At 36.1% G+C, this 23,603-nt stretch overlaps 1 protein-coding gene across 1 annotated transcript; it reads right to left on the bottom strand.

Moving 5' to 3' along the window:
* Positions 1-814: 814 nt before the first annotated feature.
* LOC582240 (transcription termination factor 2) lies at positions 815-21,645 on the bottom strand. Its single transcript, XM_011673232.2, has 17 exons — positions 19,728-21,645; positions 17,006-17,222; positions 15,809-15,958; positions 14,422-14,531; positions 14,076-14,187; positions 13,361-13,503; positions 12,680-12,766; positions 12,181-12,440; positions 10,992-11,197; positions 8,988-9,055; positions 8,380-8,465; positions 7,888-7,979; positions 6,976-7,057; positions 6,420-6,536; positions 5,507-5,811; positions 3,205-3,363; positions 815-2,728 (listed from the first exon to the last, which is right to left on the bottom strand). The coding sequence occupies exons 4-17, from the start codon at positions 14,438-14,440 to the stop codon at positions 2,674-2,676; spliced, it is 1,791 nt and encodes a 596-aa protein (XP_011671534.1). The 5' UTR covers positions 14,441-14,531; positions 15,809-15,958; positions 17,006-17,222; positions 19,728-21,645; the 3' UTR covers positions 815-2,673.
* Between the last annotated feature and the right edge of the window lie 1,958 nt (positions 21,646-23,603).

Genomic DNA, 23,603 nt, shown 5'->3' with positions numbered 1-23,603 from the left:
AAAACCAGTCGCATGCAAAATAGTCCTATTCCAAATTTGATTCGCCTGTATAATAACAGTTAATTTGCTCAACTTTATATCCATTGTAATGATTTATCATTTTAATATCTTGATTCATGTACATTCTTTTAATAATTTTGTATGTCGTACAAATGTTTTAATGATATTGGATTGCTATTTCCTTTAAATTTGTCCAACTACCGGTAGTTCAATTAAATACTACTAAATGTTCATATCACTGCTCTTGCCGCTATCCTTGATTATTTTACCACCATTAAATACAATATTGTAATATGAAGAACTGTTGTGTAATTTATATAATTATGTTTATACATATTCTTTATGAAATTATGTACATTAACTTTTTTTAAATTGTTTATGGTATTTAGGCAGTAGTAACATGACACGTTAAAAAAAAAACACTAAATGTCCTGTAAGTTTATTGTATATAATAATTTTTGTATATATATATTTCCAATTTGTGTAATTCATGTGCAACTCAGTTCGAAACTGCCATTCATGAAAGATGCAATAAAATACCAACATCACCAATACTATGAATTCAACAAATTAGTAGATTAGGTATCCTATGCCAAAATTCCCTTGTCAATATCCTACTAAACATTCCATGTACAAATGTAACTTTTGATGATTTGATGACACTTGACAATGTACCCAATGCATATACCCTACCAACAAAACAATCATTGGCAAGACTGTCAACCCATAAAATTCTTTATCATCTAGACCACATTGTCTCAGGACGTTTAGCAAGATAAAACTAAACAAAAACATGAAATAGAAAACTAGAAACATATTTGCCAAGAAAAAAGGAATTCATGATTTAATGTGAAGACCAGAACTTCATAAAAAGGCACAAATATCCATACATACAACATTCTTACATTCAATATTCATTACATATTGGATATCAGGCAAGTCATATTTCACAACCCTTTTTCCCCACCCAATTCAACGGCATTAGTCACATCTTCATCGGTCTCAATGCTTCCTATGAGTTGGTGTATGGATAGATATAGTAAAATCTGTATATAAAGACCAATCAAGAAAGACACACAATGTGGTCTTTACAAGCAGGTGGTCTTTCTGTTCAGCTTTGAAAACTATTTTAATTTTTTTTTTTTATTGCAGATTTCAATGAGGACACTAATTCAGGGGGGAAAAAAATGCATTCTCTTATGGACAGGTGGTCTCAAAATCAGGTTCCACTATAATACAATGTACATAGATGTATGTGTGTATCTGGATTCAAAAGTGTATAGTCTTCAGTACAATTACCATTCCAGCTATACTATGGAGATGTCGTGGTCTAGAGGACACATCACTGGACTGTGATTCATGTGGATTGCGGTTCGAGTCCTGCTGTGGCACTAATGTCACAAGACATTATTCTACATTTGCCACAATCGACCCAGAGGTGGTAAATGGGAACTGGGCAGGAACTTATTCCTTGAAATGCTAGAGAGCCATAATGGCAGCCATGCTAAAGCTGGGGTAAGAACTGCGGAGAGCCAGGAGTGTCAAGTCTGACAGCCATGGGGGCTATACAAGGACCCACTAATATTAATATAATTATAATTGGTAGTGTGTTTCCACAATTCAGATTCAAAGACAACCACAGTTTAACTCTCAGATGAGAACAGGCCTTTCTTGAGGAAAACTGAAATGAGTCTTTCAGCTTTAAAACATCAAAGAATTTTCAAAAGAAAAATATGGATTTCTAATGACATTATTAACTACTAAACTGTACTCCTTAAATTAAGAGCATGATGATGTCATATGAGGGGGTAAACAATATCATCAAAGGGTGATGATCCAAACATCACAGAGCTTTCATCTTCACTACAGCAGTCTGAGAAATTATTGGTTTATCTAAAAGTAATGCAACAGAGCAAGGTTATATAGCTCTTTAATGCCTTATTGAGAATGTCAACATAAATAAATTTACGTAATACAATTTTAATTCATTGGCAGTAAAGATATGTTTTGATTTCATGCAATTATGTGACAAGACAATCTATATTATTGGTTGGCAGAAATCTATAGTTCATCTTCACCATATATATCTGAGTTTTCTACATACCCTACTACATCAATTATATTTTCTATTATCATTACTTGCTTTAATAAAAACAGCAACAACTGCCTGACTCATAAACAAATTAAAAATAACTTTAAAAATTACTTATTTTTTCATGTTCACAGGCACACAACTGACATAAGTTTTGCACTTGAGATATCAAATACAAAACACATTCCAATATTACATAGAGTACGATCTGTATATCCTCATAGAGAATTTTACACCACCGTTGCTTTCATGAATTTTACCACTCAAAAAATTCACAAAAGTTTCTGGTTTTTCAGTCCTAGGAATAACATATTTCAAACATTTCTATATCGTTTAAGTATTTTCTTTCCCTTGTGTCAGACTGCCTACGGAATCCCGTAAAAAAGGCATTCAAAACATCTTTACCATGCAGAAAATTATCAGTTAAAATAATATGCAAATTATTTTCCCCCTAAATTGCAATTTTCAAGGACTACTAGCTTTAATCTAGATGGACAGTCATACAGGGTGAAGGATCATCTAAGTCAAAGGTCATCCATGTCGGAGGTCACCTGGGCCAATGGTCACTTTGCTTCATGTACCTACTGGACGCCAAACAAGAAATCCAGATCTGCACCACTGAGTCTCTCCTGGGACCTGGAGGGATACAATAAAATAAAGGAGCAGTCAGAGTCAGAATGAAAAGGGGAAGAAAAAAAATAATCTGTTAAGAGCCAGAAAGGAGTCAATTCATCCTTTAACAATGATTTAATGCCCTTCTGGATCTCAGCAGATGACATGATAACAACAAAGTGGCTGATTAAAATCCACTCAAATCATTCAATAAACATGTATAGGGCATTTCATATAATGGCTAAGTCATGCAGTTACAACGACATCACAGTGAGCTCCACATGTATTTACACAACTCAAACAATAACAGATTGCTTGAAAATATAGTACCGGTATGTTATAAATAAAAGATAATTGAATCACTGCTTGATGTCATAATTCATCATAGGCCTTGTTGTTTTACGTGGCACATTAGATAGCTAGATGAAATAGTTTTTTACAAAAGTTTCATGACATTTATCATATAATCCCACAATCTAGCTACTGTACAATACACCTACCCTGTGAGTACATCATTGGCAAGCTTTTTTTTCTTTTTCTGTAGCTCTGATATTCTGTACTCAATCGTGTCAGAGCAGATAAACTTGTGGATGTGGACTTTCCTGGTCTGCCCTATTCTGTAGATCCTATCACAGGCCTGGTCTTCTAAGGCTGGGTTCCTACAAAAACAAACAAACAACAAAACAAAACAAGTAAAAAACAAACTCAGATAATGTTAAAGTAGATATTCATTGATTTTAAATACTAACTTTATTTTCATTATTGCAAAGTTGAAACTTTGATTCGACAACGTTATCTAAATTCAATGCTTGGAAACATTCGAAGCAATGATTATTATTAATTACAAAACGCTTAAATACAGCCCCGGCATAGCACCTGAAGAGCTCTCCGAACGCTGCTGAAATGTGTGAGATCACAGTATGGACATGACTTGCACAAGCAGACGATGTCCCATGACATCTCACATATTTTCAGTGCCTGTGTTTTCATCTTTTCTCGAGTTCTTTCTCTTACTTCACTACCGTCAGGCTAAATGTATAATCTATCGCCTCACTCTAAACCCCGCGCATGGTTTTATTTTGATGAAAAATGCAGCGATACAAAAATAAAGGAATCTGTCGCTTGTAAACAAAATAAGACGCCATTGTATATTCAGCTGCACACACCGGGGTATGTTCGGCGTTTCAAGAGGGAACAAATGCCGTCCTTAATATCATTCCGGGGGGTTTTCAATTTGAAAGTCTGGTTTCTTTGATTGTTAATTAACCCCTATCCTGTGTATTTACAAGCAAAAGATTTTAGTTATCAGAGTCAGATCATATCCCCTTTTAAATGGTTTGACATGCCATTACATACTAAACTCATTATAATTTGAGAAATAATAGCTTTGCAATTATGTTCATTCTCTATGGGATGTCGTCTGCTTGGGCAGTGTTGGTCCATATAGTGACGTCATTAAAACATTGTTATTTTTTCCGGCGAATCTCTCGTATATCCCAGCTGCTATGGAGGTGGTTGTGTTGGTATTTTTATAAATCACCCGATATGTAGTTGACCTAAAACTTGTACGATGGCCATCTGTTAGCTTACCAGTTTCTAGTGAAACATTAGTTGAAATATTTGTGATCTTCTTTGAATTTCACCTTTAAGAACTGGTCATGCAATATCATTTTAAAAGAATTTACACAAGTCATCTGAGGTAGTTATGTTGATCCCTTTAAAATGTACCCCCCCCCCCTCTTTTTGTTGTTGATTTGAACACCCCTCACAACACATGGAACAACCCAATCCCAAATGAGAGATAAGAAATTGGTAGCTGCTGGGCTGACATCACATTGTTTTTGCTGATGCTACATACAACAGTCTACTGAATTTGACACTCTCATTTCATATATTTTTAGGTAAGAAATTCAACTTCTTATCAAATTTATTTTGTAACAAATTATAATATTGTTTTACTTGTACTAAGATATTGATTTGTGATAATTGTATTGTGTGAGAGTCTGTACAAAGAGATATTATGAAGTTGTTTCAGAGAAAGTTGTGATTGCTTTGTTCATCATCATCATCATCTGGTACAGAAAGAAGGCGAACGTTGGATACCGTACGTGTGGGAAGAATTGGTTGGTATTTTTAGTCGGCAATCTCTATCGTACTGAATTCCAAACAAGGCAAAAATGGCTGAAGAAAATCTCCCAAAATTTCAACTTCTTGATGATGATCAAATGCAAGACTTGCTGACAGCAAGAACACCAAAAAGGGTACGTGTAATTCTCCATTAATTTTTTTCAAGAGATTCAAACTAATATTGCTCGTGATCCTGAAGGTGATACTCAATAAGTGAGGTGTCATATGAAAGCGCAGGTTTTTCTCCATATTCCCCACAGGGCCGGCCCACCCCCAAAATTGTAAAAATATCTTGCTTAGACTAGAATCTAGATCTAGTCTACTCTCAAAGATACACTCATAAAAAACAACCGTGCAGATAAACTAGAGAAAGGCCAAGGTGGTGTCATAAGTTGACTCTTTTTTTTTTGGCATATAAAAGTATTAATGACTGCTTTAATATTTGAGAAATAGTTGTTTTTATACGCACAATTGTAACCTTCCTTTGAGCGTATAAAAACAACTATTTCTCTTTAACCAGTCATTAATACTATAATATTATTAGAAACAGAGGGGGTGTGTGAACAAGCCTAATTGTACATGCAATTGATCAATTTTCTATATATTATTGACCGCTGTGTTTTCTATACTAACGGATATTCGTTCATTAATCTTTATTTGTAAAAATTCTCTTACCAGTGCATATCGAGGAAGAAGAGATGATTACCCCCGCTGAGGTTCAAGGTAGCCCCGCCGGTCCTCAACGACACCAACATGATCTGGCGACCCCTGGGGTTGTAATTAAAATCCTTCAGTGCCTCATCTCGTTCATTGGGTGAGACATCACCATCGATACTCCAACACTTGAAGCCTGCCTCCTTGAGATGGTGTTCTACCACATCCAGCATTCCAGTCCATTGGGAGACAAGGACGCTCTTCTCAGGGCGGTCTGCAGGACCTGCGGCACGGATCTTCTCTAGTAGATTGATCACAAACTTGATCTTTACAAAGAGAGGCAAAGATATGGTTATATTAATAGTAACAAACGCATACATTTAATGCTGGCCATGGCATGAAACAATTACAATTATAGCATGTATCGGTATGTATAATGTATTATTTGCACTCTTTTCCCCCTAGCCCCTCAAAATAAAGAAGCTTTTGTGAGAATTCTAGCAGAATTCTTACAGTTAGCTGCTGCAAGTATTCATCCCTATTTTGGAGTAATAAGCAAATTAATCTATTCTGCAGTGAACAGGTTACAGGTTAAAGTACAGTCTGTCTGCTTGTACCCTTTGGTAATGTATTAATCCTCAATTACCAAGTCCCATAGATAAAACCTTTAGCTGTAAGCCCCTTTACAGCTTATTGATTAACTTAAATGTGTTTTCCTTCAAATCAATCAATCAATCAAATATCATAAATATTAACATAAAATACAGATTTCAAACCCTGGTCCTTGAGCAGCTGGGATCATACATAGTAATCTATGGCTTGATCTGATCCGACCTGACCACTAATCATCCGAACCCTGATCTATTTTTTACCTTCATATCATCATAATCATTCTAAATTAGCCTAAAATTGAGCATTAGTATTCTTAACTCACCTTTGTACTTAAGAAGCTGGGTGGATACAAGGTCATATCACCCAGACCCATCTCCTTCATCTGTCTGACCAGGTCAAGCTCGATACCGTCCATCTCACAAGACTCTTGGTCTGGGAGCTACCGGTACATAGGAAAAGTGAGTACGAATCAGATTAAGTTGTTACTCTCTGAATATAAAGTGAAATTAAACAGCACACATATCACAAAGGTCACTCATGTTTTAAATGTATGAAACATCTATTCTTATACATTAGAAGAAGGAAAAATGTAGAGTTCCGCACAAAATTATTATCACGTATATTAAGCCTTCATTATATTCAATGTGCCTTCTCTTATATATATATATATATATATATATGACAACATATGCTTTATTAACATACATACATGTTATTGTGGTGTTCAACTTAATAACTGAAATGTCTACAAATACATTCCATGTTTCATTCAGTGTATAATTTAAATCATTTCATCAAATTGGCAGAAATAGTTACACTACAACAGAACACAGGACTCCTAACATTAAAGCTGCAACACACATAATAAATCCACTTACCTCTTTGAGCAAACTAAGATGACAGCAGCATTGTCTCAAGCGTAGCAGGATGACCAGGATGTTAGTCTTGTTAGACGTGGATCTGGAGTTGGTAAGGTGGAGATAGGGAAGAAGTGGTATGCTGAATTGTTTTAAAATCATAATAATAAGTAAATGTATACCATAAATATCTCCAGCCCCATGTTCATAAAACATTATTAAGCTGGTTGTCAACTAATTACATACTACATAGGCTGTAGTACATAGTTAGTTGACAAAAAGTAAGGTTTCATGAATATGAGCCCTCTATTTTGTAACAAAGAAAAGATGGATCTCAAATTCCAGATTTAAAGATTCCAAAGGGAAAATGAAACAAGTTGTGCACTATAACTCCTATGACATTATTTAGTAGGATCCACAAGTAACGATGTGTTCACAGTAATAATATTCCTAAGTTCAACCTTTGAGCCAACACTCTACCTAACCTATGCCTTAAACCTTATCAAAACCCATTCTGGATAATTCCATTAAATTAAAAAACAAACAACAAAAAAACAATCATATATGCATCTTAATGTTGAATTGCGCATATTTTACAATAAAAATGATACAAATAACATATAATAGAATACATGTACCATGTGTAGAAGTGAAAGAAAAAATACATTACGCTGAAAAATATATACGTAGCCCTTACGTAACACCATAACATCCTTTTTTTCACAAACATACTACAAAAGATACAGGCAAAGTGCTAATATTATGATGGGGGTAATTATGATAAAAAAAAAGTTGAATACCATGATTTACGGCTTATTGAGGGGTTTGTTTTTAAAAAGCATGGTAGAGAAGTACAGACTGAAGATGAGATAATGAATAATAGCTTGACCTGTCTGTCAGCAAAGAGTCAACTGCATTTACTGTGGTTATTACCTGGATTGCTGGAGGAACTGATCATAGATCTTTCTCTCTTCATCTGACAGAGATATCAGGTGAGTTTTTTTCTCTTTCTCAGGCAGAGAAACCTACACGACAAAACAAGGAAGGTTTATTCAGTAGGTGTCAAAGTAGCATTTATAGCAAGCCTTTTAGGATGAGCCATTTTGAGATTGAAAATTATAGCTCAAAGCCCCTTGATTAATTTGCTTCATTAGATGATCTGTTATGTAACATAACAAATATGTGTATCAGCACAGTAGAGGATTATTTTATTACATCATTATGCTTCAGGTTTTATCTAATCAACATAAAAGTATATACAATAAAAAGAATAATGCCGAAGATCACCATACATATTCCTGCATCATGATATATGGTGTGTCATGAAATGGGAAGACATAATCATCTGTTCATGAAATAATGAAAATGTTTACAATTCAAGGGTGATTGATATTATGTTAGTCTTTGACCCCTGTTAACACTCACGATTGGATTCCCACTACTAGTCTGTTGGTCCTTGGTTCTCCGCAAGACTAAACTCTTGACCAGTTTTTGAAGTGTCTCTGATTTGGCTGAAATACAAACAAAATTGTCATGTATCAAAATTGCACTACAAGAACTAAAAAAAATGGAAAACAACAGTACAAGGTGCCTTTTTTGCATACAGAAATAATTTCAGTTATTTTATTTTATTTCCTTTCATATCCTCTCATCAATCATTTTCATTCAGTTCCATTTCATTTCATTTCATTTCATTTCAATTCATTGCATTTTAGTATCATTACTGGTATTTTTCAAAACAAACAATGTAACCACTTCAGGTTTTACATTGTCCTTATATACATGTAGCAAAAAAAGATAGAGATTCTTCTAATATATTGCCAATTTATAAGTAAGCTCTATGCTAACATGCATTGGCATTTGAATTCACTTGGATAACAGTAAAAGTTATTATTTCTGTCTCCTTAATGACACAATTACATGCAAAATCCATCCAATGTAAGATGAAATATCCATGCAAGCACAAAAACAAACGAGCCTTTCCCACATGTGTCTATAATTGATCACATCTTTAAAATGAACTCAGTACTTACTCGATCCTGCATTCTCTACTTCGCTCTTCCACACCTCATATTCATCAAATGGTGTAAATTTCAAGAATCTAATCAATACAAACAAAAGTAATTTTTTTTAAAGAGGTCCTGATGCAATGGCATAGCTACACACAAAAAAAATGATGTGAAACCGCTTAACTTTGGACTGGAAGGAGAGGGGATTAAGGAAATAATATCTATCATATTCTTAGCAATATAAAACATCTTTTTTATTTCATTATAAACAGATGAAAACATATTCCGTAATTTGAAAGGAGAGGGGATTAAGGTCAATAATCTTTGATCTGTCACTGCTGCACTTCAAGTCAGGGCCCATTTCATAAAAATTGTTATCAATAGTAAGTTACTATAACTGTTATAAGCTGCTGAAATTGTGGCATTTGATTGGCTGAGAGCAAATTTGTCATAGATATTTAGCATTTTTTATAGATAAAATAAATTCTCACAGAATCCAATGAAACTTACACTGAATGTTCAAGATTAAAAATAATTGACATGTGTCAACAAAAATTGGTAGAAAAATTATAGTGGATGAGTAATGAGCATACAAAGATGAGGTAATCCTGGTAAGTAGGCCCGACACCATGTGCGTATCACAGGCCACGATGTGCACATGAGAGTTGTGGTCTTATCAAAGATAATGCCCAGTAATTCAGAATAATCCAGAATAAATCATAGCAATTTTTTCTCAAAATATTATTCCCATACCAGAGCTCAAGATTAGCTTTAAGGTCCTCCTGGCCCCAAATAGATGATAACATATCTAGTCCTGTAGAAGTTTTTCAGACCTGGAAAAGTGGTTAAGTACAAGGTTTTCTTGTTGATTTGTGTTCTAGATGGGTATTGAAGTAAATTCAGCTTGGCAACCTTGCATTACTCACAAATAAATACTGGTGTCATAAATGAATCCCTCGTCATGGAATATCCTTGAAAAATTACATTATCCATGTTTTCAGGCTTCCTGGGTTAAGATTAGCAACATTATCACCTACTGCACATATATGCTAATTAGATTATTATGCTAATTAGGCTAATTATACTACATCTACATTATTATTATTATTATTATTATTTATTCGGCAAAGAAAAACATTACATATCAGTGTACACAATACAAAATAAGACATAATTATCAACCATTGGAACGCCAGGGACAGAAAAAGTTAACTAAATTACTGTGGCATAAAGCCTCCTGTCCCAATTCCAATGGATGATTTACATAAAACAGAAATAAGAAGTTTAGCCTTGGGTTACCTTCAAAGTTGAAAAGTAATTAGGGCCTATTAAACAATTATAAGTGATGTAATTAAATGCAAGATGCGGTATCATTATTTCAGATACATTATATAGTATTAATCAATTACAAACAAATGTATGGGCTAATTAACATGAAATATCTTCTCATGAATTAATAATTAATCTTTCAAAAGGAATTTACTATGTTGCTTTACACCATTTTTAAGCTTTAACGCTAAATAATGATAATGAAGTCCATATTGTACATATTATGCTAATTATGCTTTTTAAGACAAATGTATTACTTATAAATAAAAATTGGTGTCATAAATGAATTTCTTGTCATTGAAAACCCTTGAAAAGTCGTATTATCCATGTTTTCAGGCTTCCTGGATTGAGATTAGCAACATTATTACATATTGCTCATATGCTAATTAGATGATTATGCTAATATGGCTATTAAAAAAGTTGCCCAAGGTTGCCAAGCTGGCAACCAAGCTGATTTTAATTCAATACCCATCTAGACCACAAATCAACAAAAAAACCTTGTACTTATCAACTTTTCCAGGTCATGTACATGGTTTATGGTACCGTCTACTGGACTAATCCCTCATTTTGGGCATACACATATATGTGCGCCAGGTCAATAATCATGGATCTGCCACTGCTGCTGCACTGATTTGCTGTAAATTATGCACATTTCATCAGCGGCTTGAAACCAATAAAACATTTTAAAGAGCAATATACCTGATGAGTGAGAACATATCCATGGTGCTGTTCTGGATCAGGTAGCCTGTTACAGCCCACCGTGCCCGGGCCCTCAGCCGACAGATAGCGATGGCCGTCTGGCTCTTATGGTTCTTGATGTTATCGGCCTCGTCCAAGATGATGCGATCCCAGAACACACGCAGGAGGGCTGGTTGATTTTTGCTACCAGTCGATGCTTCATCATTCTGTTAAGAATGATAAGCAAATTAGGTCTTTAAAGGGTACTCCAACCCTTGTAAGAAGTATTTTTGGATGAAAGCATAAAAATAACAGAAATAGAATGGCAAAAGTTGAAATAAATCAGACCAATAGTAAGGAAGTTATGAATGTTTAGAATATGAGATCACTAGGTCTATGCGAATCTCAAGTTGTTAGTTTGGTTAGTGAATTGTGACGTAGGTCGTGGATAACTCTCCCATTTGCTGTGCACAAAAATATCACTAAAGTTCCTTCTCCCTTGGAGCACTGCTCAAAATATATTATAGATAGCATATTATTATAGGTCCTCCAAAAAGAAAAGACCCTCCTGAGCCATGAATTTTAATATTTTTTAAAGTTGAGTCATTTTATATGTTGGAACAGATGTGGAAGTAGTCAGGTACTACATCATATAACATTACCGCTTCAGCCAATTTGAAGTGCCCATACGTATAGTGATTACAACTTTCAAAAATTCATAACTTTCTTAAGTTTAGTCAGATTTATTAACAAAAGAGTCTTGAAATCATATGAACATGCAAATAATTTGAACATAAATGTCTTGTGAGACATATTTCCTGTGCTGCTACAATCATTTGATAAAAATGAACAGAAAGAAACTTATACAGTGCAATCATACAGTAATGATGGCGGTTTCTTATACAGCACATGTATTCACCATGTATAATTTGGTGAAATACACTTTTTGGAAGACTGCAGGTAGTAAAGAATTTGTCACATTTGACCACTTGTTCTTGATTTGAGTGGATCTACTCCCTTTATTTCTACATAGATTCAATCCCTAAGCTCTTACCTTTGCCATTTTCACTCCCTTGTCATCATTTGGAAGCTGTTTAAGATCTCTGCTAACCAGGTAATATATGGAGTAAAGACTATCTTATATATTTGGCCATTTGCTTTTAAATCTAGAGGATCTGCTCCTTTTTCTCTCAACTACGCAAGCTCTTACCTTCACTGGTTCCTTGTCATCCTCCAGAAGATCGCTCCTAATCAGATTATAGGATGTGAAGACCATGTCATACTTGGCTAGTTCCTCTGGATGCCTCTCCCGATTTGGTCCATGGTACGAATGGATGTGTAGCTGGCCAGGCATGCAACAACGTTCGACCTTCTTGACCCACCGGTCAATGAGGGATGCCGGACATATCACCAGGGTGCAGGTGGATCGTATAAAGGCCTCATTCATCTCACGAGAGCTCAGTGGTGTTTCTGATTTGTATAAAAGTAAAAAAGAAAAGCAAATATTACAACCATTTTATATCCACAATTATACCTCATCACTCTCTCTCTTTCCCTCTGTCTCATTTTCCTAATGTCAGTGTAACCAACAGACAAATGTACGGATAACCCAAAAAACATAATTCCTCCCACACCATCTTTGGCGGGCAGAGGCAAAAAACATCTTCATCATAAAAAAAATTGTTGAAGATGTTCCCAATGATACCTACCTGTTCCTTTTTGTGCTTTTCTTGCTGCCACTGCCTTGATTACAAGTGAGATCACGGTCTCGTTTTGACCAAGCCCCGGTTCATCAGCTGAAAATAGAAACAACAATGCATACTAGCCTTTAGGAATATCAAGCACTGGAAAATGGGATTTTTTGCTACAAATCCCTAGGGCAATACATTGGGTTTGATTACAAATTATAGAGATATGTTATCACACATGACTGCCTTGCTTTAGTAGTGGGTGTAATGGGCTAGGTAGAAGTACCTACATATGATTTTTATCTCATAACAGGTACAGTAGTCCCTGAACTCATCAAGGTTAACTTTTTTTTGCAGCTATGTCAGTTTGACAATTCTTTTCAAATCAGCAATACTTATGTATGACAAAAACTCTACTTTTCTGGGGCATTGTGAAAGTATTGATGGTAACATGTTTATTAGAATCTCAATATTCCCAAGCATCATAAGGCAGGAAGGTTGACACCTTCATCTTGACTATATTATTTAAAGGATCAAAGTTCATCCAAACATATAAGAAGACCAATCATAAGTTACATCATCAGTCATCATCAGATTCAGAGCCAAAATAGTGAAAGTCACTGACAGAACATGGGCATGAGGTTTATTGTTTGAAGAGTATACACGACAATATTTGTGACAACAAACAAGGTCAGCTCTTACCCAGAATTCCTCCACATGGACTTTCTTGTGCCTCTCTCCATAACATCCAAGCGAGGGCTTGCTTCTGATGAGGCATGAGAGTGACTTCGAGGTGGCTGGGGTCATCTGCCTCGGTCTCCTCAGATGGGCGAGTTTCAAGAGCTCTAAAAAATGCAGATGTAAAAAATCATGGAAGCTTCTACAAATGCTATCAGAATCCAATAATTTGCTCCTGAAATACAAACTAAGGATGTTGTGGTTGGCACAACAACGTTAGATTCATAACACCCCCCCCCCCCTCCCAAACAAAATAAAACCAAAAATGTTATATCCATGAATGAACAACAAAATACCTTGCATTCAGTTTTACTTTGTTATTAAACAATACTTCCTGCAAAGAATGTTAAAAGGAATTAGGCATCATAATACGTACATTGACAAATCAATAATCATTGTCCCTCCCCCACCAATGTCGCTTTATTTCTTCTTTTCGAACAAGTTCTACTAATGTATTTTCATATCAGATGCATGACTGTTTGTGTGAAAAGTTAAATCGTAAATGAACAGTATTAGTGTTGCCAATTTGAAGAATATCACATTCATTTAGCCTTTAAAAATTCCTGGTCCTCAGACATTCCATGTATGGCCAATGACAGTTATGACTTTTGATTAATGGTGCTTACTTATGAAGCTTTTCAATAGATTCTCTGATGGGAGTATACCGGTATTGACTTACTGTTCGAGGCCTTGCAGTGCCTTTGTGTATCTAGCGGGCCGAACTACCGTGAAATGTTGCTTGATAGATGGCTGTTGTAAGCTCCGACTGGAATGAGCAGCAGAGGCAACTCCTGTGAATAGTACGGAAATCACATCAATGTTCTTGATAGAGAAGGTTACACACATTATGAAAATTGAAATATCAGGAGTCAATTATTAGCACTAGTAACTTCAAACATCAACTCAACATTTTCTCAATCTTTTGAGCATTTGATCTCAAGTGGAATCAGCGCCTGACGTTATTATTGAGATTGAAGAGGGTTGATGCACACACTCATCTACATATTGACAAGGAACATACATACCTTGTGCTTGCTGTGCCATTGTGTTGCTCGTTGGCTGGAAGTGGCTGGAAATGTTGCTTGATAGATGCTTGATGCTTGTCTGTTGTAAGCTTCCACCTACCGTTATGTGGCTATAAATGAAATGGGACTATAATTATGGAGATTGAAATATCAACAATAAATTAATAGCCCTAGCTACATTTATTTTAAACAACTTAAAATTTAGCCAACCTAAAAACAATATCTGTAAGCCTTGCTAAAGTGGTAACTTCACTCACACATACATGCCAATGGATATTACAGGCATCAATAGCTAGTGCTACTATAAATAGAAGAGCCACGTATTGTTTACATATGGGGAGAGGTGCGTAATACTGGTGGGGACAAGGAGTGGGGAATTCCATAATTATTTTGTATGATGCGACAATATTGTTTATGAGATTTAAGATAAGAAATACTTAAAATATATCAAAAGAGGGCAGCATATATCCATTCATACAACATTCTTACATTCAATATTCATTACATATCGATATCAGGCAGGTCATATTATTTCACAACACTTTTTTCCCACCGAATTCAACGGTATATGGACCAATCAAGGAAGACACACAATGTGGTCTTTCTGTACAATATAAAAAAAATTCTTGCAGATTTCGGCGGCGACACTAATTCAGGAGAAATAAAATGCAGTCTTTTATGGACAGGTGGTCTAGCTGTCTATACAGGTTGCCTCAAAATCAGGTTTCACTTTACTACAATGTTAATACATGATCAGTTCAGTTCAGTTTGTTTATTCATTTCATTTTCATAAAACACACAGCAAAAGCAAATAACACTCAAGTATGTATACACTGTTGGTCATAAAGGTTGAATGTGGTCTTTCTGTACAATAAAAAAAAAAATTCTTGCAGATTTCGGCGGCGACACTAATTCAGGGGAAATAAAATGCAGTCTTTTATGGACAGGTGGTCTAGCTGTCTATACAGGTTGCCTCAAAATCAGGTTTTACTTTACTACAATGTTCATACATGATCAGTTCAGTTCAGTTTGTTTATTCATTTCATTTTCATAAAAAACACATCAAAAGCAAATAACATAAAAGTATATATACACTGTTGGTCATAAAGGTGGAATAATTTTTCTTTCCCCAATTTAGGGAATGATTTTGACAATGATTTATTCCTAATAGATCTAGACAAAAGTAGGCCTATACATTCTCAGATTTTATTGAATAATAATTTGTGAGTGTTTGTTTTGCGTGATCATACATGTTTATCTTTGGCTTGATCTGATATAACCTGATCTCTAGTCATATACTCACACTGTTCTATTTTTGACCTTTTTTTATTATGATCACAATTTTTCTAAATTCACTTAAAATTGAGCATAAGTACTCTTAACTGACCTTTGTACTTGAGAAGCTGGATTGGTAGAAGGTCGTCTTAGGATTGACCTGACCCGACCCTGGGTCACTTTCACCCAGACCCATCTCTTTCATCTGACTGACCAGGTCAAGCTAAATATCCTCCGTCACACATGACTCTTGGTCTGGGAGCTACATAGGAAAAGTGATAAGAGTACGAATCAGAATAGCTTGTCACTCTCTGAATATAAAGTGAAATTAAACAACACAAATTACATGTCACAAAGTTCACTTGTGGTTTAAAAGTTGGAAGAAAAAAATGTAGAGTTCCGTACAGAATGATTATTACTTAAATTACCTTCATTAAAGTTGATGTATCAACTTGATATATTTTATTAACATACACACATGTCATTTTGGTGTAAAACTTAATAACTGAAATGTCTAAGTATGCTTCATTCAGTGTTTAATGTAATTTATTTCGTTAAATAGGCAGCAATAATTATACTGCAACAGTACCTTAGATTCCTAATATTAAAGCTGCAACACACATACTAAACCCAGTTAATGCTTTACTCTTTTAGACATAATGGTTCCCGTATTTGGAATGGTTCCCGTATTTGGAATGATTTAACTGATAAACTAACATTATGCACTACTCTGTCATCATGAACGTTCAATTGAAGAGACAGTTGGTCTCTTCTTATTTCCCTTAAAGACCGTCAATACATGGGCCAGAAGGGATTAGACCTTACAGCTAGGTCACTGACAGGTGGCTATCTCATTAACTCAGCTCTCAACTAACATAAGAAAATGAGGATCATGGGGGACCAACAGGCACTGATTGGAGAAGTTTTCTATTTAGAGGGAGCAAGTAGCTACAAGTAGGACAGTGGGGCTTTAACTCTTTCTTTTACCTTTTTTAGCTTTAATGTACCATGCACGTGTGTGTGTGTGTGTGTGTGTGTGTGTGTGGGGGGGGGGTGGGTATCTGTGTGTATATATAATGTGTAGTATCTTATTATATATAACATATATATTTTCGGTAACGTGTACAACCATGTAATCTTTTCATTTACTATTTATGTCAGGGGACTATTGCTAACAAGTTTTTCAAACTTCCATTTTAGTCTCCAATTTCTTCATGATTTCCAGAATTGTAAGATTATGAATGTTACTTTTGTATATATGTTATGGCTTAATGATTGAAATAAATGATGAATTGAAAAATCCACTAACCTCATTGAGCAAACTAAGATGACCACAGCATTTGTCTCAAGCGTAGCAGGGTGACCAGGATGTATGAGGCAGACACCTTGCCTCCTGCTCCATTACCTGACCTGCTATACCACCACCACCGGTGGAGGCCATGGAGGGGTGCACTGCAGGTACAGTTGGGGCTGCCCCGCCCTGCCCCTTCCCCTCATGCCAGTTGATGTAAGCCTTGACATTGGATCTGGGATTGGTATGGTCGAGATAAGGAAGAGTGAAAATAAAAGTTAAGAGAATGAGAGAAGAAGAGATGACAGAATGACTTACTTGAAAAATCGGCTTTATATCACAACAAAGAAAGGCTTTACAGTAAACATTACCTCTGAAAATACATCTCAAAAAACACTCAAACTAAAATATATTAAAGGCATCGTTTAACAATGTTAAGTCTGAGATGCATAGCCCTACGTGTTATCAGTGTCTGTAATATGGTATAATATTGAAGCCCTAAAAAAAATCGTGCTTCAAAATGATCAAGAAGTGCCTCAAAAAAGTAAAAATCTTTGAGTAACCGGTTTTACCATACTCATTTCCCCCAATAGACTGTAGTGTTTTGAAAACCGTTTGGCTAGAAAAATAAAGAGCGTACAGAAGTCATATGATGTGGGCAGGTTTAAAAACCCATCTGTTGCTGAAGAATTCCAAGCTCGAATTGGTGGAGCGTTTGAACCGTTGTTGCTGCTGGAAGATACAGACATAGATGAGCTCTGGCTGAAGTTCATGAATGCAACCAATGAGATTACCAAGCAAGTTGTTGGCATCAGGAGAGGGAAACAAGTGAAACATCTCCCAGAACATGTGAGAGATGCTTGTGAACTCAGAAGGAAGGCTAGGGTAACTAAACTAAACTCCCCTCATAATAATCATAATATTATGAAGTAACGGCGCCTTAACAAAAAAGTTAAATATGAAGTAAAAAAGTGGAAGAGGGAGACTCTCAAGAAAGAAGTAAAGGAAATGGAGGCAGCACAGGCACGAAATGACAGCCATGAGCTATTTAAGAAAGTAAGAAAACTAGCTGGTGAAAAGGAGAAGATACAGCCAGCAGCCAAGAACAAAGAGGGGGTTCTCAAGACTGCTCCAGGAGATGTTTTGGATTGTTGGAAAGAACATTTCAGCACCCATCTTAATACAGAGTTCCCAAGAGACACCAACACACTTGGCAATATACCTGAACCTCCTCCTACTGAAAACCAGACTTCACCTTTTACCATAGAAGAGATTAAAGCTGCGATCAAGGCTCTAAAGAATAACAAAGCAACTGGATTTGATAACATAGCAGCTGAAACACTGAAAGCTGGTGGTCCAGCAATGGCACAGATCTTGCTGAAGATCATCAACACTGCTTTTATGCAAGGCAAGACACCAGTTGAGTGGAGCAAAGGCCTTATTACCCCTGTGTACAAAAAGGGGGATAAACTTGACCCAGCTAACTACCGAGCCATAACACTGCTATCAGTGCCAGCTAAAGTTTTCTGCAGGATGGTGCTCAGTAGGATCCAAGAGACAATTGAAGAGCATTTATCGGAAGAGCAGTGTGGATTCCGGAGCTCCAGAGGAACCACTGATGCTATTTTCATTGTCAGGCAAGTGCTGGAGAAGGCCAAAGAGAGACATATCCCCATCCATTGCAACTTTGTGGACTTCAAAGCGGCATTCGATACTGTCTGGAGGCATGCTTTATGGAAGTGCCTTCTTTCAATAGGAGTTGAGAAGAACCTGATTGACCTCATTAAGTATATGTATGACCAGACCAAATGTGCCGTCATCATAAATAGTAAAGTTACGGAATGGTTCCAAGTTATGACAGGCGTCAGGCAAGGCTGTCCTCTTTCCCCGAGTCTGTTCAACATCTTCCTAGAGTTTGTGATGGCAGATGTCAAAAACCTAGACAGTGGAGTTCAGATGGGTGGCATACGCATTAACAACATCCGCTATGCAGATGACACTACTCTACTCGAACTCATCTATGACAAACTCCAAATATCAACAAACAAGCTGGTGGAAGTCTGTGGTAAATGGGGAATGAAAATCAACACAGCTAAATGCAGAATCTATAGAGAAGGTAGAAGACTTTTTCTTCCTTGGAAGTGTAGTCCCCTCGCGGCTACCAAAGATGTCAAGAGACGCACAAACCTAGCTTCCTGGGCATTTGGCAGACTGAGAAACAATATATGGACCAACCAAGATATTTCAAGAGCCCTGAAGGTCGGGATTTATAAAGCCCTCATTCGTCCTTTTAGCCACCTACGGGTCAGAGACGTGGACGCTAAGGAAAACTGACCGGGATAAACTGGAGACCTTGGAGATGAGATGTCTGCGGACAATAGCAGGAGTCCATCTTCTAGATAAAATTAGAAGCGTAGACATCAGAAAGTCATTGAAAATCTCCAAGACAATAAATGAGGAAATATCCAGCCGCTGCCTGAAATGGTTTGGACATGTGGTACGTATGCCACAGGAACGCCTACCAATACAAGTCCACACCAATGACTTTACTGTGCCACGGCCACCAGGACGTCCTCCCCCGAGGTGGAAAGACCAAATCCACCAAGACTCTGGATTAAGCCTGGAGGCTGCCCAACACCAAGCCCAGGACAGAAGTGAATGGAGGCAGACCACCCGTAGGAGCACAAGGGGACACTCCGTCCTGGGCACTTAAGTCAAGTAAGTCAATGTACACACTGACCTGCATATTGATAAGGAAGATACATTGCTTGTGCTTGCTGGTGCCGTTGCTGTGCCATCGCCTGGCTCGCGGGCTGAAGTGGCTGGAAATGTTGCTTGATAGATGTCTGTTGTAAGCTTCCACCTACCGGTAAGTGGCTACCACTGGTATGAGCAGCAGAGGCAACTCCTGTGAATAGAATGGAAATATCATCAATGTTCTTTCTAGAAACTGTTGGCAAATTAAAAATGAAATAGGACTATAGCAACCCAGCAGATGCATGACGATGGGACCAAAACATTTAAGTATTAACACTAGCTATTCAAAACAGTCACTTAAAATTTTTGCAAACCCAAAACAATATCTGTAAGCCTTGTTAAAGTGGTAACTTCACTCACACATAGAAACCAATGGATACAGGCATCAATAGCGTACAAAATCGTGAACAGAATAATGGCGACTTTAATCTGGCATTGTTATTACTGGTACGTGTAATGCTATCTCAATGGTATTTGAATTGCGATCTTTGAAATACAAAATCTGAACAGGATTTGTTATGATTTAAACTGGCACTGTAAATTGCAGGGGTGCTTTAGAACTCTAAAATGTAGTATATGGTCTTTACCTAACTCCTGCTAGAGAAATACATTTTTAAGATGCTTATTTTTCTTTTCATGTGCTTCATTTGTAACAGAATGCTTTCCCAAGTTACCGGTAGTTTACCTGGTAACTCACATAACACTGCAACTTCACTGTGCACACCCATGTCAAAAAAAGTACAACAAAATTACAAAAAATATATAACTGGATTAAAGGATAAGAGACACTCTTCAGTTTATTATGCATTTCATACATTCATCTGTCATTATTATCACTATGTAATATAACTGATACTTTGAGCAATATAAGTAAGTACAGGTGCTCCAAAACACAAGTTCTGCTTTCAAGTTTGCACAGGTTTTCAAGCATTGACTGCAATAGTCTATTCAATAATTAATGGTAACATACATACAAATATTCCCATGCACTGTAGAACTATTTCTTACTGCACAGCTTGGTAATATTTGAACTGAAATATTAAAACGTAATACTCAGGCAAGCTTTTTGAATAGTTCAATACTATCAATACTATAACTGTAAATTACATATAAAGGCACAGTTGGGCAGGAACTTTACATACAAAAGAGTATAGAGATACATGAAATGCAGCTTTTATTAAATTACATACAAATGAGACAAATGTGATTTCATCTCCGATATGCCTCCGTCTACTTTCAGTCAAAATCCTGGCTTTAATTATTCTTGGAATGTCACGATGAGAATAAAAAGCCCATATTTGCATGTCGATTCATCTTTACAACCTTTAAACTTTGACATTACAATCCAAAAATCTGCTCCCTACAGTGATGCACACTACAAGTTTCAAGCTTTGAAATCAGAGCTAAAATAGCTTCAAATTGTCATTGATTTGGTAAAAACAAAGTTGAAAACACCTTTAATTCATCGAAATTGATTTGCTAACCTTTGGCATTTGACCTTCTTTTACCCAAAATCTAATCAATTTTTCTCATTATGAGGATGCACACTAACGAAGAAGCGGGACAGACATACAGACTTACGGACAAACAACCAACTTTTATTTGGCAGAGGCATAAAAACATCAAGGTCATGAAGTTACATAAGTTTGTAGAGGCTTACTCGAGTGGTAAGATCCCTTCATGCATCAATGTATAGAGTATGCTACAATGATAGAATGTTCTATTTTCTATGGATTCACCAGACATGGTGGAACCACCCAAATAATGAAAGTAGTCAAGAACAAAAGCTAAGAAAAGACGACTTCTGAAACTAACAAAAACCCATGTACATATTTATTATCAGGAACCCGTTTTACAAAGCCTTTTTTCAGTGACAAATGACAAAAATCATTGACAAATCTGCTGATAACCAATCAGAAGCAAGGATTTCACTAGCTTATAACAAAAACTGTCATTTGTCACTGATGATTACTCCAAGACCTGAAGCCCTGTTTCCTCTTTCATAGCCCCCTCCCCTCCCCCTTTTTATGCTTTAGAGGTGAAACAGAAGTCATGTATGGTGTACTGCTTGAAAATATCCCTATTTCAAGATTCAGCAATGGACCGGACTAATAACTTGTTTGTTTGTTTATTTTAAATCTTTAAATGTTCTTCACTTTTTCTTCTTCTTTCGGATACCATGTTACAAGCATTTTGCTTTTTGGTGTTCCCAACCATAATTTTATTTACTGTTTTAAATTGATATACTGTTATTGTTTTCATTTGATGTTATTTCATTGTTGAATCAATAAATACAAATAAAAATAAAAATACAAATACACATGCTCTATATCAATTTCACCTGCCTTCCCTTGATAAATTTCTTATCTTGTGACCTAGGTCCAACATTGAATGGACTTGGTAACATTGTTCAGATGAGAGTAAATGGTGTTAAGGTAGAGACTTCAATGCTAGATGAACAAATAAAGATAATCTGAAAGTTTGTGTAAAAACAGACCATTATTAATGATAAAAATTGGGGAAAAATGATCTGATCAATTCCTGAATCCTCCCAACTATATTATTATAATTCAATTGAGTGTTAGGTGAATGTAAATCGTTACAAAGCAATGAATTGGCTCTATATACCATTTGAAACATCTAAGTGTTGAACCATTTTTTTTTTAAATCTGTCTTATTTTCATGGATAAAGGGTTGAGATAATTCAAAAATTGGTTGAGAGAATTAACTGTTAGAGGGAGTTACACATCAACGCCTTCAAAAGAAAATCAGAAATATCTTTGTGGTTTGAACAACAACAAAAATCAGGATTTTTTGTATGGTAGAAGGAATATATTAAGTAACATTTCATCAACAAATTAGGCAGTTGTGTTCATCAACCTTCAACAATGTTACCTTTTTATTTTAAGGTTGGTATTCTACTAATTCATTTAAACCCAACGGTGGATCTAAGATCGCATGAAACACAGGAAAACTTAGACCTCAAACTAGCCTCCTTTGTTGAACCAGATTTTGAACAAAAGCTTTAATAGGCACATCATCTGGTTTAAAATTTAGTAGAATATGCTATTGTTCACATTAAACTGGGGTTTAGACTAATCCTTGTACACAAACCTTATTCTAATAATCACCTAACCAGCTCACATGTGCAGAGACTAAGAGTTAACACAAATCCCAGTCAACACTAAATAAGATTAATAACACTACAAACAGGGGCGTACGCAGGATTTTTTTGAGGGGGGGGGGGGGGCTTAAATTTGAAAATCACGCCAGAAAATTTGCAATGACTCAGCCATCGCTGAATAAGCGCTGGGGGGGGGGGGGGGGGTAAGGTCACCTTTTTTCGATCACCCTTTAGCATTTTGAGGGGGGGGGGAGGGGTTCAACCCCCAAACCCCCCTCCCCTCCCCCCTGCGTACGCACCTGACTACAAATGTATGCAACTGGTTTAGACATGATTAATCTCCTCTATCTGCATGTCACCATAAAACCACAGGGTTTAGCAGTAAACTGGATTTAACACTCTCAAACATTAGCAATGTCCATCATGATCCTCACTGCAGATCAAGGGAGGGTGGATTTAAGAAGACCAATCTCCTCAAAACTATGTGAGGCATTCAAATGGTTATTGAGGATCATAGAACATAATTTGAAGAAAAAAATTGTATAAAGGCTTGCACGAAAGTTAACTTTCATGCGTGTACACAAAGGCATCCATAGAAGTTGCTTTTATCTATATTTAGAGTGTAAATTCAGTATTTAAACTTCTAGATATCCTTTTTAAAAGTAGAATATGAATCTAATATTTCAAATTGTAGGGGTTGCTAATGATGACTTGCTTTAATACATTTCATGAGAG

Source organism: Strongylocentrotus purpuratus, unplaced genomic scaffold (genome assembly GCF_000002235.5).
Source record: "Strongylocentrotus purpuratus isolate Spur 01 unplaced genomic scaffold, Spur_5.0 spur5_scaffold_15, whole genome shotgun sequence".
NCBI lineage: Eukaryota > Metazoa > Echinodermata > Echinoidea > Camarodonta > Strongylocentrotidae > Strongylocentrotus > Strongylocentrotus purpuratus.
Note: the sequence above shows the minus strand (reverse complement) of the source record. Positions and strands in the feature narration are given on the sequence as shown.